Source organism: Schistocerca cancellata, chromosome 1 (genome assembly GCF_023864275.1).
Source record: "Schistocerca cancellata isolate TAMUIC-IGC-003103 chromosome 1, iqSchCanc2.1, whole genome shotgun sequence".
NCBI classification, from domain to species: Eukaryota; Metazoa; Arthropoda; class Insecta; order Orthoptera; family Acrididae; genus Schistocerca; species Schistocerca cancellata.
In genome coordinates this window covers 60671418-60688532 of record NC_064626.1, presented here as the reverse complement: position 1 = coordinate 60688532, position 17115 = coordinate 60671418, and the positions used below count along the sequence as shown (strand labels likewise).

Here is a 17115-nt window from a genome sequence, read left to right as displayed (position 1 = left end):
GCATGTTCATTATCAAGTTTCCAGCCGACCAGGTGTGATCACTACAAGGGAGAATCATTGTTTGTGCATCAGTCACATTGTATCCTTTCACATTTGTGCCTGATATCTGAGAACAGGTGATGGCCTCCCTGCAAGATTCTGTGTCATCCCACTACGAGATGACAGACTAAGAAATTACCATCCCATGCATAGGCCGCCGTTAACACCACACCACAAATGGCTGGGCTGGAGTGGTGCCATGACTGGGAGAAATGGACTGATGCTGGTGAATGGCATCACACAGTGCTCAGTGATGATTCGTGGTTCTGCACTACCCTGAATGACCATCATAAATAATACGGTGATGGTACGGAAAGAGGTAACATTCTTTCAATGTTTTGGAGAGGCACTGCAGTATTATGCCTGGCATCATGGTTTGGGGAGCCACCAAGTATGACATCAGGCCACAGCTAGTGGTGACTCAGGAAACTTTGACAGCGCAATGGTATGACACGGATGTCCTCCATCATCATATGTTTCCCTCATCCATTATCACGGTGTCATTTTTCGATAGCACAGTGCTCATCCACACATTTCACATGACTCTCAGAATTGTCAGTGTGATGTTGAGGTAGTCCTGCTGTCAGCAAGATCCCGAGATCTGTTCCCAATACCACATTTGTGGGACCAGCTCAGACGTCAACTGCATCTCACTACCAGTATTTGGGAGATCTAGGGCTGCTTACAATAGCTTTGGCTTGGCTTGCCTCATGAGAGAATACAAAGGCTTTATGAAATCCTTCTCAACTCGATCAGTGCATACATCCAGATCAGCGAAAGTGCAACATCATACTTATAAGTGGGCTCATACTGCAAAGTTCTTTGTAAATTTGACAAGATTTTATATTCACTGAAATAACATCACATACCTTCTCAACCCATTTGCTCATCCCCTCTGGGTGCTTCATTTCTTTTGTCAGGCAGTGTATAATTGCGCACAGCTACTATCCTGTGACTACAACATTAATGAGCCACAGTTGGAATCAGTGAACTCATATACGAGTACCTGGATGTAACAGTTTGTGGAGATAGGAAGTGGAATGACTACATAGGCTCAGTCGTAGGTAAGGTAGGTGGTATACTTCGTTTCATTGGCAGGATGCTAGAAAAATGCAAAATGCAAAATACAGAGGCTTGTACATCCTGTCTTTGAATGTTGCTCAAGTGTGTGGGGCCCATAACATATAAGGGATATTGAGTGTAAACAAAAGAATGTGGCATGAATGGTCACAAGTTTGTATGACTTGTAGGAATGTGTCACATAGGTGCTGAAAAACGTAAATTGACCGACACTTGAAAATAGATGCTAATTATTCTATAAAAGGCTGAAACCTGAAAATTACGAAATTCGCTCGTGCTTATAAGATGGCAGCTTCCAAACTGGTCGCCGCGTCGGTAACATAGCCACAAAGTTTCTTCCCTCTATCCAGTCTAATAAGACTTGACTTTACATTTCTGTTTATCCACGTTTCATGAGCTGGTGTTAAGTGAATAACTTAGATATATTATTCAGTACTGACACTGTAGCTTTTTGATGACAACATTAGACAATGTACAGTTCGCACGAAGGCATTTAAGTAGTCACTGATCAGCCAAATTATGTAGTGCCAGGCATCCAGACAGCAGCAGTTCTGTCTGACTGGCGCTACTTACACTCACAACCATAGAGTTGAACAACTGTTGCAGTGTGTAACATCAGATCTGGCAGCAAAGCTTATAGCATTACACGGAGCTCCACGGTCATTGAACCACACTTCTAAAACAAAACAGGTGGATAAACAGAAATGTAAAGTCAAGTCTTATTAGACTGGATAGAGGGAAGAAACTTTGAGGCTATGTTACCGACGCGGCGACCAGTTTGGAAGCTGCCATCTTATAAGCATGAATGAATTTCGTAATTTTCAGGTGGAAAGGATGTCGTGTGGTGTATCAGACAGACCAAGAACTAAGTGATAAAAAGAACCATGTCTTTCATTTGAGCATGGCTTCACCCATTCCTCATGGACTTCAAGCAACACACAGCTCGAGAGCACAAGTATCAATAATCAGCTCCCTGATGTGCTCATGGTTTCTTACCCTCACTGCAGACACAACTGCCTTCACATATGGACACAGACATAAGTCTAATGGACTTAAATCTGGGAAATGTGGTATCCACTCGAACAGATATCTACAGCCTATCTATCCAGGGAAAAACTGGATATCCAGCCATGTCCAGAAAGCTAGCCCAAATTGAGGTGAAGTACCATCGTGCTAAAAGAAAGTTGGAAATATCCCATGACCAGATAGCAGCGGCAGCAGCACATCATTGCCTGACAACTGTAGATAATGCGATGCTTCAGTGCGCTCTGAGTGGTACAGGTCCCAACGGTGTGAAAACCCCATATTACACACAATTTTCAATGCACCAACTTACTTCAGTGGATCCATCCAGTGAAGATTGGCACTTGACCAGTATCTGTGATTCTGTTTATTGATCTAGCACTTGACACAGGAAACACCTTCACCCATAAACAGTACATCATATTGGAAAAGGAATAGTTTTTCCAGCTTGTGTATCATCCATTCTGTAAATTGAAACCGACGAATTGCCTCACCCTCAGTGAGATGTTGCAACATTTGCATTCTGTAATGGTACTGATGTACGGCAACACTGAACGAGTATTACACTGTGGACTCTTGTTGGACAACGACAAAACAGGAGATGATGTTGCTTCATCCGCTGCCGTTATCGGTCATCCAACTTTTTGTTTGCCTGCGACGGAGCGTTTCACGCAATTTCGGGAGAAGTTTCACCATCGAACTGTGGCGAAAATGTAGCCTGCCTCGGGGAATTAGTTAAAATCCTCTGGCATAACAAGGGAGATCCTTCCCCTGGACATCAGGACAATCTCAATGCGTTCAGCTTGTGTTAACGCCATCAGCTTTCAGGTCATATGTAAGAAAGAATGAACCAAGCTATGCTCATATGAAAACACTATTATCTTCCTCGTGCGATTCTCCGTCTATCTCATATGTCACATGACCTCCTTCCTATTTGAAAATTAAGAGACGCATGCAAGATGCCAGGTTCAGAAATGCCTGCAATGTTACAACATAGGCTTATATGTTTTCCTTCTCTCTTACACACATTGCTTGACTCTAAATTTCTGTACATCAACCTGTTTTTCTTTTAAAGGGATGGTTCCACTTCTTCAGTCTGAGTTTTAGACGAAGAAAATGAGAGGCTGAGCTCGGGCGTCACTGTTTCACGAGGTGCTTTGTATCCTATCCTCAGATCTGCTGGTGTATAGACACACTGTTACATACACTAATGGCCATTAAAATTGCTACACCACTGAGATGACGTGCTACAGACGCAAAATTTAACCGACAGGAAGAAGATGATGTGATATGCAAATGATTAGCTTTTCAGAGCATTCACACAAGGTTGGTGCCGGTAGCAACACCTGCAACATGCTGACATGAGGAAAGATTCCAACCGATTTCTCATACACAAACAGCAGCTGACCAGTGTTGCCTGCTGAAACGTTGTTGTGATGCCTCGTGTAAGGAGGAGAAATGCGTACCATCACGTTTCCGATTTTGATAAAGGTCGGATTGTAGCCTATCGTGATTGCAGTTTATCGTATCGCGACATTGCTGCTCGCGTTGGTCAAGATCCAATGACTGTTAGCAGAATATGGAAGCGCTGGGGTCAGAAGGGTAATATGGAACGCCGTGCTGGATCCCAACGGCGTCGTGTCACTAGCAGTCGAGATGACAGGCATCTTATCCGCATGGCTGTAACGGTTCGTGCAGCCACATCTCGATCCCTGAGTCAACAAATGGGGACTTTTACAAGACGACAACCATCTGCACGTACAGTTCGATGACGTTTACAGCAGTATGGACTATCAGCTCAGAGACCATGGCTGCGGTTACCCTTGACGCTGCATCACAGACAGGACCGCATGCGATGGTGTACTCAACAACGAACCTGGGTGCACGAATGGCAAAACGTAATTTTTTCAGATGAATCCAGGTTCTGTTTACAGTATCATGATGGTCGCATCAGTGTTTGGTGACATCGCGGTGAACGCACATTGGAAGCGTGTATTCGCCATTGCCATACTGGCGTATCACCCGGCGTGATGGTATGGGGTGCCATTGGTTACACGTCTCGGTTACCTCTCGTTCTCATTGACGGCACTTTGAACAGTGAACATTACATTTCAGATGTGTTACGACCCGTGTCTCTACCCTTCATTTGACCCCTGCGAAACCCTACATTTCAGCAGGATAATGCACGACCGCATGTTGCAGGTCCTGTACGGGCCCTTCTGGATGCAGACAATGTTTGACTGCTGCCCTATCCAGCAAATTCTCCAGATCTCTCACCAAATGAAAACGTCTGGCCAATGGTGGCCGAGCAACTGGCTCGTCACACTACACCAGTCACTACTCTTGATGAACTGTGGTATCGTGTTGAAGCTGCATGGGCAGCTGTACCTGTACACGCCATCCGAGCTCTGTTTGGCTCAATGACTAGGCGTATGAAGGCCGTTATTATTATCAGAGGTGGTTGTTCTAGGTACTGATTTCTCAGGATCTATGCACCCAAACTGCGTGAAAATGTAATCATTTGTCAGTTCTAATATATTTGTCCAATGAGTACCCGTTTATCATCTGCATTTAATGTTGGTGTAGCAATTTTAATGGCCAGTGTATATTGATGTGTGTGTAATTGTTTACATGCTGTGTGCAAGATGATACACCTGTTTATAATGTGACTGGTCCCCATATAGTTGCATAAAATGACCAACAGTTAAAAATGAATAGTAATAAGTAGAAGGTGTGGGCGCTTCTTTCCTCCCATTTCTCGAGGATTAATTAATAAAGAATTTCATAATCTGGAAATATTAAGTCAACAAAGGAAGTCATTCTTTATGATCGAAACATGGACTGGAATCGAAGTTTGTCAGGATTATCAGTCAACAGCGCTGGTCACAAGGTCATGGTGATCAACAGTACTGAATAATAAAAGAGTACTATACAAACTTGGCGTAATAATACTGCCAGACCACTCAGTGCTGAATAGTTGCAGTGTCTCCCACTGCCAATGGTGACATTTGATTCAGTATCGAGGTCGTGGGGTCAGCCTAATGTTCTCACACCCATTGTCAGCTCCTGGATGTTGGACCCAGTACTTATCAATTAAGTAACTTCTCAGCTTGCAGCACAAGTATGAGCCCACTCCGTTGCAGTCCTTCCACTGAGAAAATCTCTAGCAGTACTGGGAATTGAACATAGATCTACATGCCAGTCAGACACTCTGACCACTTAACTGCAGAGACTTTGGAGTATCATCATAAAATTTTAACAATGAACACAAGTTACAAATGTCCCGTTGCGGCAGAGTCAGAGAAATGTATTTTCTGACAGAAATGCCACTTGGCTCAGAAGGTGCTACGCGCTGCTGACGTGTTCGGTACCTTAGCTTCGGCCCAGTCCTGCAGGAGGCGCGACACGCCACTGAAGTTGGCCTCCGGCAGAGAGGGGGCGCTGCGGGCGCAGACGGCGGCCATGACACCACTGTAGGCGGCCGCGGGACCCGCCCCCGCCACCACCACCAGCGCCGTCTTCCGCGAGAACTCCTCCAGGGCCATGCCCTGAGGCACACGTCGTAACAACTTGTAGCACTTAATTTCCTCGCAACTAACATAGAGAAACTTTGCCGGAAACGTGTATCATACTTTAAAGACAGACTAATTTGAAAACTTATTTTAACAAGGTTGTTGTGAACATTGTTGCTGCATTAAAATTAATGCCGCTGGTCCAGGTCCATCGTCCACTGCAGAGGCTTCTGAGTAATGGACACAATCAATAACAGAAAGAAACCTGCTGGAAAAAAAGACAAAATATATTCAGGTGTTTGCCACCGTTATTGTAAGTGTACCACTGGGTGAGTGTAAAGTCTTTTCCCGGCTACATAAATTTATTGCTACACTACTGGCCATTAAAATTGCTACACCAAGAATAAAGCAGATGATAAATGGGTATTCATTGGACAAATATATTATACTAGAACTGACATGTGATTACATTTTCACGCAATTTGGGTGCATAGATCCTGAGAAATCAGTACCCAGAACAACCACCTCTGGCCGTAATAATGACCTTGATACGCCTGGGCATTGAGTCAAACAGAGCTTGGATGGTGTGTACAGGTACAGCTGTCCATGCAGCTTCAACACGATACCACAGTTCATCAAGAGTAGTGACTGGTGTATTGTGACGAGCCAGATGCTCGGCCACCATTGACCAGACGTTTTCAATTGGTGAGAGATCTGGAGACTGTGCTGGATAGGGCAGCAGTCGAACATGTTCTGTATCCAGAGAGGCCCGTACAGGACCTGCAACATGTGGTCGTGCATTATACCGCTGAAATATAGGGTTTCACAGGGATCGAATGAAGGGTAGAGCCACGGATCGTAACACATCTCAAATGTAACGTCCACTGTTCAAAGTGCCGTCAATGCGAACAAGTGGTGACTGAGACATGTAACCAATGGCACCCCATAAAATCACGCCGGGTGATACGCCAGTTTGGCAATGACGAATATACGCCTCCAATGTGCGTTCACCGCGATGTCGCCAAACACGGATGCGACCATCACGATGCCGTAAGCAGAACCTGGATTCATCCGAAAAAATGACGTTTTGCCATTCGTGCACGCAGGTTCGTCGTCGAGTACACCATCGCAGGCGGTCCTGTCTGTGATGCAGCGTCAAGGGTAACCGCAGCCATGGTCTCTGAGCTGATAGTCCATGCTGCTGCAAACTTCGTCGAACTGTTTGTGCAGATGGTTGTTGTCTTGCAAACGTCCCCATCTGTTGACTCTGGGATCGAGACCTGGCTGTACGATCCGTTACAGCCATGCGGATAAGATGCCTGTCGTCTCGACTGCTAGTGATACGAGGCCGTTGGGATCCAGCATGGCGTTCCGTATTACCCTCCTGAACTCACCGATTCCATATTCTGCTAACAGTCATTGGATCTCGACCAACGCGAGCAGCAATGTCGTGATACGATAAACCGCAATCGTGATAGGCTACAATCCGACATTTATCGAAATCGGAAACGTGATGGTACGCATTTCTCCTCTTCACACGAGGCATCACAACAACGTTTCATCAGGCGACGCCGGTCAACTACTGTTTGTGTGTGAGAAATCCGTTGGAAACTTTTTTCTTGTCAGCACGTTGCAGGTTTCGCCACTGGCGCCAGCCTTGTGTGAATGCTCTGAAAAGCTGATCATTTGCATATCACAGCATCTTCTTCCTGTCGGTTAAATTTCGCATCTGTATCACGTCATCTTTGTGGTGTAGCATTTGTAATGGCCAGTAGTGTATGAAACTATGCTGGATAAAGCAACATAGTTTATTGCAAATGGTAGTTTAACTCATGTAGTTTTTATACATGCACTTCTACATGTGCTCTGAATTCTTTTCTCTATCTCATTTTAAATACAGCGTAATTTAGAAGTGCTGCTGTGGCAATAGTGTCTTTGCAGGAGAAAGAGGAATATATACCGTGGTTTCACTAAAAACAGTCGCCCATTATGGTTCACCGACAGTTCCAAAGTGACTACGGTCGAGATCTCTAAGGTGTGAATAGCATGAAAGGATGCTGTGGAATGTTTATAAAAAGTTGGCAGAGTTGGTGGCAAGGCAAGGTGCAGTACACCATGAGTGGGTGACAACACCGTTGATACCATATGTACTGCATTTCAATGCAATCTGCGCAAAGCGTCACATCGTGTTTCCAGAGAAACACATATACTATATAGCCCTGTCTGAACACTTTTACACAAATGGCTGTTTTTCCATACATGCAAAGTGCAACTCCTGCAAGCGTTGCAGCTAGATGTTACGTTCAGACATGCTGAATTTGCTAGGAACACGCTGGAAAGAATCGATGCAAACAATGGCCAGTTTAATAAAGTTTGTTTTTCTGATGAAGCAAAAAGGCATATTGTCCAGATTTGGGGGTCAGAGAATCCACCTATCGTCGTACAGCAGGTAAGGCACAGCCCAAAAGCGAATGAGCAATGCAGCTTAATCAACAACACACTGACTGCATTGTTTTCTTTCACTCATCCTACCATTAATGTTACAGTTTATCTGGACATGTTGGAACTTAAAGTTGCAACTTAGTTATAGGAATTTCAGTCATGGGTAATGTTTCTAAAAGATGGAGCAACGCAACACAGGGGATTAGATATTCGCCAGTTCTTGGATGAAACCTTTCTGGACAGATAGAGTCCAGATGGTCCATCATCATGGCCACCACGTTCACCGTAGATAACCCCTTTTGACTTTCTTTGTTCGGTTACCTTAAGGATAAACTGTTGAGTTCACCAATTCCTGTTGTACACAATCTTACAGCACGAATATGAGATGAAGTAGAGGGAGCATTGGAAGAGATATTGGGAAAGACATGGGTGAGAAATGAGTGTCGCTTAGGCGTTCTATCGGCAACAAACGGATCACATGTGGAAGTGTATCCACAAAAAAATTTATGAGCTAAGCTACCATCTGCAACCAACTCTGTAGCGATGCGTAGGTAATTCATCAGAAACATTTTTTAATCGGTAAAATAATGTATACTTACTCTAAATTACTTTTCATATGACTAACCAAATTTAATATTGCATAAATATTGTGAAATAATTATGAACTTTGTGCATGTTAAAACTGAAATACACTGTCTGACAGAAACTGTAGAGCTCAAAAGACATAGTTGGTTGTCAATGTGACTTCCTATGGACACACACTACTAGCAGGTATGTAAATGTTTAAGAGTACCTAGAATGACCACTGACGTGCATTAGTGGTGCTCATGTTTGGTATTGTTGCAAGGCCTGGTAGGATATACAAGGGGCGTGAACAGCCTCAGATGTTGAATCATAACTGTGAGGCACACGGATATGCTGCAAACCCGTCTAAGACAGCATTATCAGCACCTGACAAGAGTTTGAAAGGGACATTTTTGTAGGTCACCATTTAGCTGACTGATCGGATCATATAATATCCAGATTTGTAGGGCATTCAGATGTGACAGTGGCCTGATGTTGAACTGCACCTGAATATGAGGGCATTAATGCTCACTGTCAAGATTACGATCAACCTCATCTGACCATTACAAGGGAGGCTGACTGTACACTGCACCAAGCATGTTGTAACCCTTTCTCATCTGCACCTACCATCCAAGAACAAGTGCTGGCGTTTCTGAAACACTCTGGGTCATCCCACACCACTGGTCGGGGACTAAAAGCAGGAAGACTGAGGAATTATCGTCCCTTGAATAGGACACTGTTAACACAACAACAAAAATGCCTGCAATGCACAAACACCAAATTGTAAAAGCACGAGAAGATCTGGTTATCTGACTATGTATAAGTGCAAAACTGCTCTAGTATGGTTGTCATCAATGCATATATAGAGGTGCAAAACTATTGTAGTGTGGTTGCCACCACTACAGGAACAGCTCAATGTTGAGACATTGTACTGCTTTTACACTGTGTTTAGTGAACCCGTGGAGGAGATGCAAGTCGGCTGATTCTTCATCAGTAACCCTTTCTATATTTCTATGTGTCAGTGTTAGCATACTTTGCCAAAAAACAAATCCCGGAAAGGACAGAACGGCATTGAATGCAAGCTTGAGATCCTTTTTTAAATGAAGAGTTGAGCCCCACTACACCTGCACTAGCATGGTGACCGTCACAGTAGTTTTAAGGGCAGAGGGAAAGAAGCACCATGGGAAAAACAGTCAGGGTTAGTAGTTAAACCATTGGCAGTTTGCTTGCTATCTGTGATAGAATATGCAAATGTAGGTTGTATTATCAGCGGCTATCAAAAATGGTTCAAATGGCTCTGAGCACTATGGGACTTAACATCTATGGTCATCAGTCCCCTAGAACTTAGAACTACTTAAACCTAACCAACCTAAGGACAGCACACAACACCCAGCCATCACGAGGCAGAGAAAATCCCTGACCCCGCCGGGAATCGAACCCGGGAACCCGGGCGTGGGAAGCGAGAACGCTACTGCACGACCACGAGATGCGGGCAATCAGCGGCTATCATGCAGCTCAATACCAGTGTCACAGTCATGTGTTCATCATAAACAGGTCAGTCCAAATCGCCCCTGCCGTGGGGAATGCCTGTTCTGTGTTTTGTCACCATTCCGACACTGGGATGACTGGGCACAACAGTTGGTTCCCGTGGCTGCTGTCCCTACCTGGCGTTAGCCCATCAAGCAATTTCATGAGCCGCAACTGTCCTCTCCCTTCCCCTTCACCTTGGTGACCACTGGTGGGGGAGCTCCACTGGCTCAGCATTGGTATCTGTAGAGGCGTTCCAATGTAGCCTTCAGAAAGGCATTGAAGTTTCCCCAGCTGCCAGCTGGCTTCCTCAGCATGTGCCGCGAACTTGGCTTTGTATGTTTCCCTCACTGTCAGTTGTGGTGGCCTCCCTCTCCTTCTGTACGGCACAGCTGAGAGACGTGATTACCATCCCTATGTCTAGTTCCATCGGGTGCGGTTCGCTTTCTACATCTACATCTACATTTATACTCCGCAAGCCACCCAACGGTGTGTGGCGGAGGGCACTTTACGTGCCACTGTCATTACCTCCCTTTCCTGTTCCAGTCGCGTATGGTTCGCGGGAAGAACGACTGTCTGAAAGCCTCTGTGCGCGCTCTAATCTCTCTAATTTTACATTCGTGATCTCCTCGGGAGGTATAAGTAGGGGGAAGCAATATATTCGATACCTCATCCAGAAACGCACCCTCTCGAAACCTGGCGAGCAAGCTACACCGCCTATGGCGCAAGTCGAGGAATCTGCAGCCCACAAGGTCGCAGAACCGTCTCAGCCTCTGATTCAGACCCTCCACTCGGCTCTGTACCAAAGGTCTGCAGTCAGTCCTGTCGACAATGCTGCAGATGGTGAGCTCTGCTTTCATCCCGCTAGCGAGACTGGCAGTCTTCACCAAATGAGATAGCCGCCGGAAGCCAGAGAGGATTTACTCCGATCCATAGCGACACACATCATTGGTGCCGACATGAGCGACCACCTGCAGATGGGTGCACCCTGTACCCTTCATGGCATCCGGAAGGACCCTTTCCACATCTGGAATGACTCCCCCGGTATGCACACGGAGTGCACTTTGGTCTTCTTCCCCTCCCTTGCTGCCATATCCCTAAGGGGCCCCATTACGCGCCTGACGTTGGAGCTCCCAACTACCAGTAAGCCCACCCTCTGCGACCGCCCGGATCTTGCAGACTGAGGGGCAACCTCTGGAACAGGACAGGCAGCCATGTCAGGCCGAAGATCAGTATCAGCCTGAGACAGAGCCTGAAACCGGTTCGTCAGACAAACTGGAGAGGCCTTCCGTTCAGCCCTCCGGAATGTCTTTCGCCCCCTGCCACACCTTGAGACGACCTCCCACTCTACCACAGGTGAGGGATCAGCCTCAATGCGGGCAGTATCCCGGGCAACCACAGTTGTAGCCCGATCGGGGGATGCGTGGGACGAGCTGGCCGTCCCCGACAAACCCCCATCCGGACCCTCACAGTGATGCCCATTGGCAACAGCCTCAAGCTGTGTGACCGAAGCCAACACTGCCTGAAGCTGGGAGCGAAGGGATGCCAACTCAGCCTGCATCCGAACACAGCAGTTGCAGTCCCTATCCATGCTAAAAACTGTTGTGCAAAGAACGTCTGAACTAATCTACAGAGAGCGCAAACAAATCGACACAAAATTTAAACGGTTATTAAAATACGAGATTGCCTAGTAAATGCAGTAATGCTGCCACTTGTGCACTGCTGACACACTGCTCGGCGGCGGAAGGAGACTACGCGAATTTACACTATTGAGGTACTAAAACGCGATGCTACAACTCTCAAATACTATAATATGCCCGAAATTTATGAATTTAACAATGCAAGTAACAAAAACACGCAAAGAAATTAAGAATTAAACTATGTAACAAATGAGTGAGCTAGGAGTATACGACTTGCTGCTGCAGCTGCTTATCCAACGGCGGCAGGGAGCACACTGACTGTGACCAACCGACACTGGCCGTTCAAAACAAAAACAGAAGACAGACGACTACGCGAATTTACACTATTCAGGTACTAAAACGCGATGCTACAACTCTCAAATACTATAATACGCCCGAAATTTATGAATTTAACAATGCAAGTACCAAAAACACGCAAAGAAATTAAGAATTAAACTATGTAACAAATGAGTGAGCTAGGAGTATACGACTTGCTGCTGCAGCTGCTTATCCAACGGCGGCAGGGAGCTTTGCTGTCCTGTTGCATGTTCTCAGGAGCTAACTGCAATGTCTCTTCCGCTTGCAGCCAGTCTCGAACCCTCCCTCCCCTCCTCACCACCACTGGCACAGGTGGAACATTCCAGCCACTCGCGGTCGGCGGAAGCTGCTGTCTTTTGCTACCCCCTGAGTTGCGTTGCCTTGGCTCCAGTCGTCTGTCGCCACCTTCCCTTGGTCACGATCTGCTCGTCCGTTGATCGGCTGTGGCCAGAAAAGACTGGGTAGCCGCACTAGTTGGTGATATGTGACCCACCGCAGCGAGCACATGCCAGAGTATCTTCTTTTCTTCGGTCAGTGGCGCAGCTGTCTTGTCCGCCCGAGCACTTGATGCATCTCAGGGCACTGCCACTGCCACATGGCTCTTATGCTGGCACCTGAAACACTGGGGTTAGGGTCCATACCTGGAGCGAGAGTTTGTGCTTGGATTGGGAAGCCTAGGAGACAAAGGACAAAGTTGTCGCCTGCCGTTTGCACGATGACAACAATTTCCGCTTCTTCTTCTATCTCGTGCTGTACAGCTCGGTTGCCACATCCCCAGATCCCGCACATTAGTATTCCTTCTTTGACTGTTGCCTCGTCGTAGTCCACGGAGGAGTGTCTTCATCATCTTACAGTATCTTCTTCTTATCGGGTGGCCGGCCGATGTGGCCGAGCGGTTCTAGGCGCTACAGTCTGGAACCGCGTGACCGCTCGCAGGTTAGAATCCTGCCTCGGGCATGGATGTGTGTGATGTCCTTAGGCTAGTTAGGTTTAAGTAGTTCTCAGTTCTAGGGGACTGATGACCACAGCAGTTAAGTCCCATAGTGCTCAGAGCCCTTTGAGCCTCTTATCGGGTGCTGCGGCAATTTGGCCAAACACAGGGCCCCTTCCACTAAAGAGATAAAAGTTATGGGACAGAGATATGCTCGCATACAAAAGGTCATAGTATCGCGAAAAAAAGGTTCAAATGGTTCAAATGGCTCTGAGCACTATGGGACTTAACATCTATGGTCATCAGCCCCCTAGAACTTAGAACTACTTAAACCTAACTAACCTAAGGACATCACACAACACCCAGTCATCACGAGGCAGAGAAAATCCCTGACCCCGCCGGGAATCGAACCCGGGAACCCGGGCGTGGTAAGCGAGGAAAAAAAGGTATAAAAGGGCAGTGCTTTGGCAGAGCCGTCATTCGTGCTCAAGTGATTCACATGAAAAGCTTTTCGACGTGATAACGCCCGCATGACCGGAATTAAGACTTTGAACACGGAATCGTAGTGGGAGCTAGACACATGAGACATTCTATTTCAGAAATCATTAGGAAATTCAATATTCCGCGATCCACAGTTTCAAGAGTGTGCCGAAAATACCACATTTCAGGCATCACCTGTCCCTAAGGACAATGCAGTGGCTGACTGCCTTCACTTAACGACCGACAGAAGCGGCGTTTGCGTAGAGTTCTCACTGCCGACAGACGAGCAACACTGTGTGAAACAACAGCAGAGATCAAAGTGGGATGTAGGACGAACGGATCCGTTAGGACCGTGCGCCGAAATTTAGCGTTAATGGGTTATGGAAGCAGATGATCGATGCGAGTAATTTTGCTAACAGCACGATATCGCCTGCAGCGCCTCTCCTGTTCTCGTGTACAACTCGGTTGGACCCTAGATAACTGGAAGCCGGTGGCCTGGACAGCTGAGTCCCGATTTCACTTGGATAGAGCTGAAGGTAAGGATCAAGGGTGGTGCAGTGGTGCAGACACCACCAAGCCACGGGCTCGTGTTTACAAAAAGACACTGTGCAAACTATTGGTGGCTCTATAATGGTGTGGGATGTGTTTACATGGAATGGACTGGCCCTTCTGGATGTTTGGCTGCTTGGAAACCATTTGCAGCCAGTCATGGACGTCCTGTTCCCAAACAACGATGGAATTTTTATGGATCACAATGCGCTATGTCACCGAGTCACAGTTTTTTACGACTGGTTTGAGGAATGTGCGAGAAACTTTGAGCGAGTGGTTTGGCAACCCAGATCTCCCAGAGCGAAACCCATGAAACATTAATAGGACATAATACAGTGGTTAGTTCATGCACAAAGTTCTGCATTGGATTATGCACGGCTTTAGAGGCAGCGTGGCTTTATATTTCTGCAGGGGACTTCCAACTACTTGTTGAGTCCATGTCACGTCGAGCTGCTGCATTACGCTGGGCAAACGGTTTGACACGATGTTAGAAGGTATTACATGATTTTTATCACGTCAGAGTAATGGCATGAATCTCTACCACAGCACCTGTGTCAACAATTCAACACTGATACAGAGCTTCCAGAAGCTTGACGTCTTATTGTACAGCTCAGTTCATTCTATACTTCTGCATCATATAAAATTAATTGTTGGTAAGGCGGGTACCAGGTTGAGAATCATTGGGAGAGTCCTTAGAAAATGTAGTCCATCAACAAAGGAGGTGGCTTACAAAACACTCGTTCGACCTATACTTGAGTATTGCTCATCAGTGTGGGATCCGTACCAGATCGGGTTGACGGAGGAGATAGAGAAGATCCAAAGAAGAGCGGCGCGTTTCGTCACAGGGTTATTTGGTAACCGTGATAGCGTTACGGAGATGTTTAACAAACTCAAGTGGCAGACTCTGCAAGAGAGGCGCTCTGCATCGCGGTGTAGCTTGCTCGCCAGGTTTCGAGAGGGTGCGTTTCTGGATGAGGTATCGAATATATTGCTTCCCCCTACTTATACATCCAGAGCAGATCACGAATGTAAAATTAGAGAGATTAGAGCGCGCACAGAGGCCTTCAGACAGTCGTTCTTCCCGCGAACCATACGCGACTGGAACAGGAAAGGGAGGTAATGACAGTGGCACGTAAAGTGCCCTCCGCCACACACCGTTGGGTGGCTTGCGGGGTATAAATGTAGATGTAGATGTAGATCGGGTGTAGAGAGGAGGGACCAACGAACGATATCGCCTTCTTGGAGTGACGAGCAAGTTCACTCAGCAACATTACTAGTGGCCCCTTGACTGAGTCCACTTTCCATTTGGTTCGCCTCCATTTGTCCATGCCTGGTGTAAAACGACAACAAATTTTGCTCACCTCATATGCTTGAGATCCAGAGTAAAGTAAATACTACTATTGCAAACAGCAGTACTGTGAGCGAATAGAACAAGTTTGTACCCACAGAAGACACACAGTGCACACCGTCGACATTTGCACTGTTGTGGACTATCTTCTGTGCAGTAAGATGCAAAGCTAATGAGGGCAAGATGAGGGCAAGAAACCAAACGAAATGCAATAACTCCATAATAAACTGTGGGACACTTATACCAAAACACTCCACAGGTCTCTGCCAAGAACTTCTTAACGTTTGTCAGCGAACTATGGATACCTCCTGATAGCGTGTCGAGTGTCGAGCTTCCCTTTGTTATCGACTCAACAAGCCATTTGAAGTCTCCTGCAGAAATACTGATCCAAGCTGCCTCTATAGCTGCCCATGGCTGCGAAAGCGTTGCCAGTGCAGGATTTTGTGCGCGAATTGACCACTCGATTATGTTCCACAAATGTTTGATGGGATTCATGTCGATCGCTCGACTGTCCAGGATGTTCTTCACATCAGTCGCCAACAATTGTGACCTGGTGTCATCCATAAAAATTCCATCGTTGTTTGGAACATGATGTCAGTGAATGCCTGCTAATGATTCCCAAGTAGCCGAACATCCAGAGGATCCAGTCCATTGCACGTCCACTCAGCCCACTCCGTTATGGAGCCGCCACCAGCTTGCATAGTGTGTTGTTGATAACTTGGATCCACGTCTTCGTGGAGTCTACGTCACACTCGAAGCCTACCATCAGTTCCTACCACGTGAAATCGGGACTCATCCGATCAGACCATGGATTTCGAGTCGTCTAGGGTCCAACCGACATGGTCACGAGCCCAGGAGAGGCGCTGTAGCAAGGGCACTTGCGTCAGTCGGCTGCTGCCGTAGCCAATTGGCGCCAAATTTCGCCGCTTTGTCCTAAAAGATACGTTCCTTGCACATCTCATATTGCTTTCTGCGGTTATTTTTGTGGTGTCACCGCCAGACACCACACTTGCTAGGTGGTAGCCTTTAAATCGGCCGCGGTCCGTTAGTATACGACGGACCCGCGTGTCGCCACTGTCAGTGATGGCAGACCGAGCGCCGCCACACGGCAGGTCTAGTGAGACGTACTAGCACTCGCCCCAGTTGTACAGCCGACTTAGCCGGAGATGGATCACTGACAACTACGCTCTCATTTGCCGAGACGATAGTTAGCATAGCCTTCAGCTACGTCATTTGCTACGACCTATCAAGGCGCCATAGCATTTGATATTGAGATTATAACATGTACCGTCAAGAGCGATGTACACCAATTGTGGATTAAAGTTAAGTATTATATCAACTACGTACTTTATTTGCTACTATTAATTCCCTTAACTGTTCCAGACCTCACGCCAGTCAGCGTGTAATTAAACGCGTGCATTTCGGCCTCCTCTAGCAACACAGTGTTGGCTCTTCTGCCAACACTTCAAGTTTACGTAGTGTTGCTTGTCTGTTGGCACCGACAACTCTATGCAAACGCCGCTCTCTCGGTCGTTAAGTGAAGGCCGTCCGTGGTGTGAGGTAATGTCTGAAATGTGGTGTACTGAGAATGCACACACTTGGAACTGTGGATCGCAGAATACT

At 46.6% G+C, this 17115-nt stretch overlaps 1 protein-coding gene across 1 annotated transcript in view; it reads right to left on the bottom strand.

The window, feature by feature from the left end:
• Nucleotides 1–17115, bottom strand: part of LOC126100930 (malate dehydrogenase, cytoplasmic-like) — a 207848-nt gene that overhangs the window by 142365 nt on the left and 48368 nt on the right. Inside the window, exon 2 of the mRNA XM_049912345.1 lies at nucleotides 5514–5690. Coding sequence (XP_049768302.1) covers nucleotides 5514–5690 — 177 coding nt within the window. The remainder of the gene's footprint in view (nucleotides 1–5513; nucleotides 5691–17115) is intronic.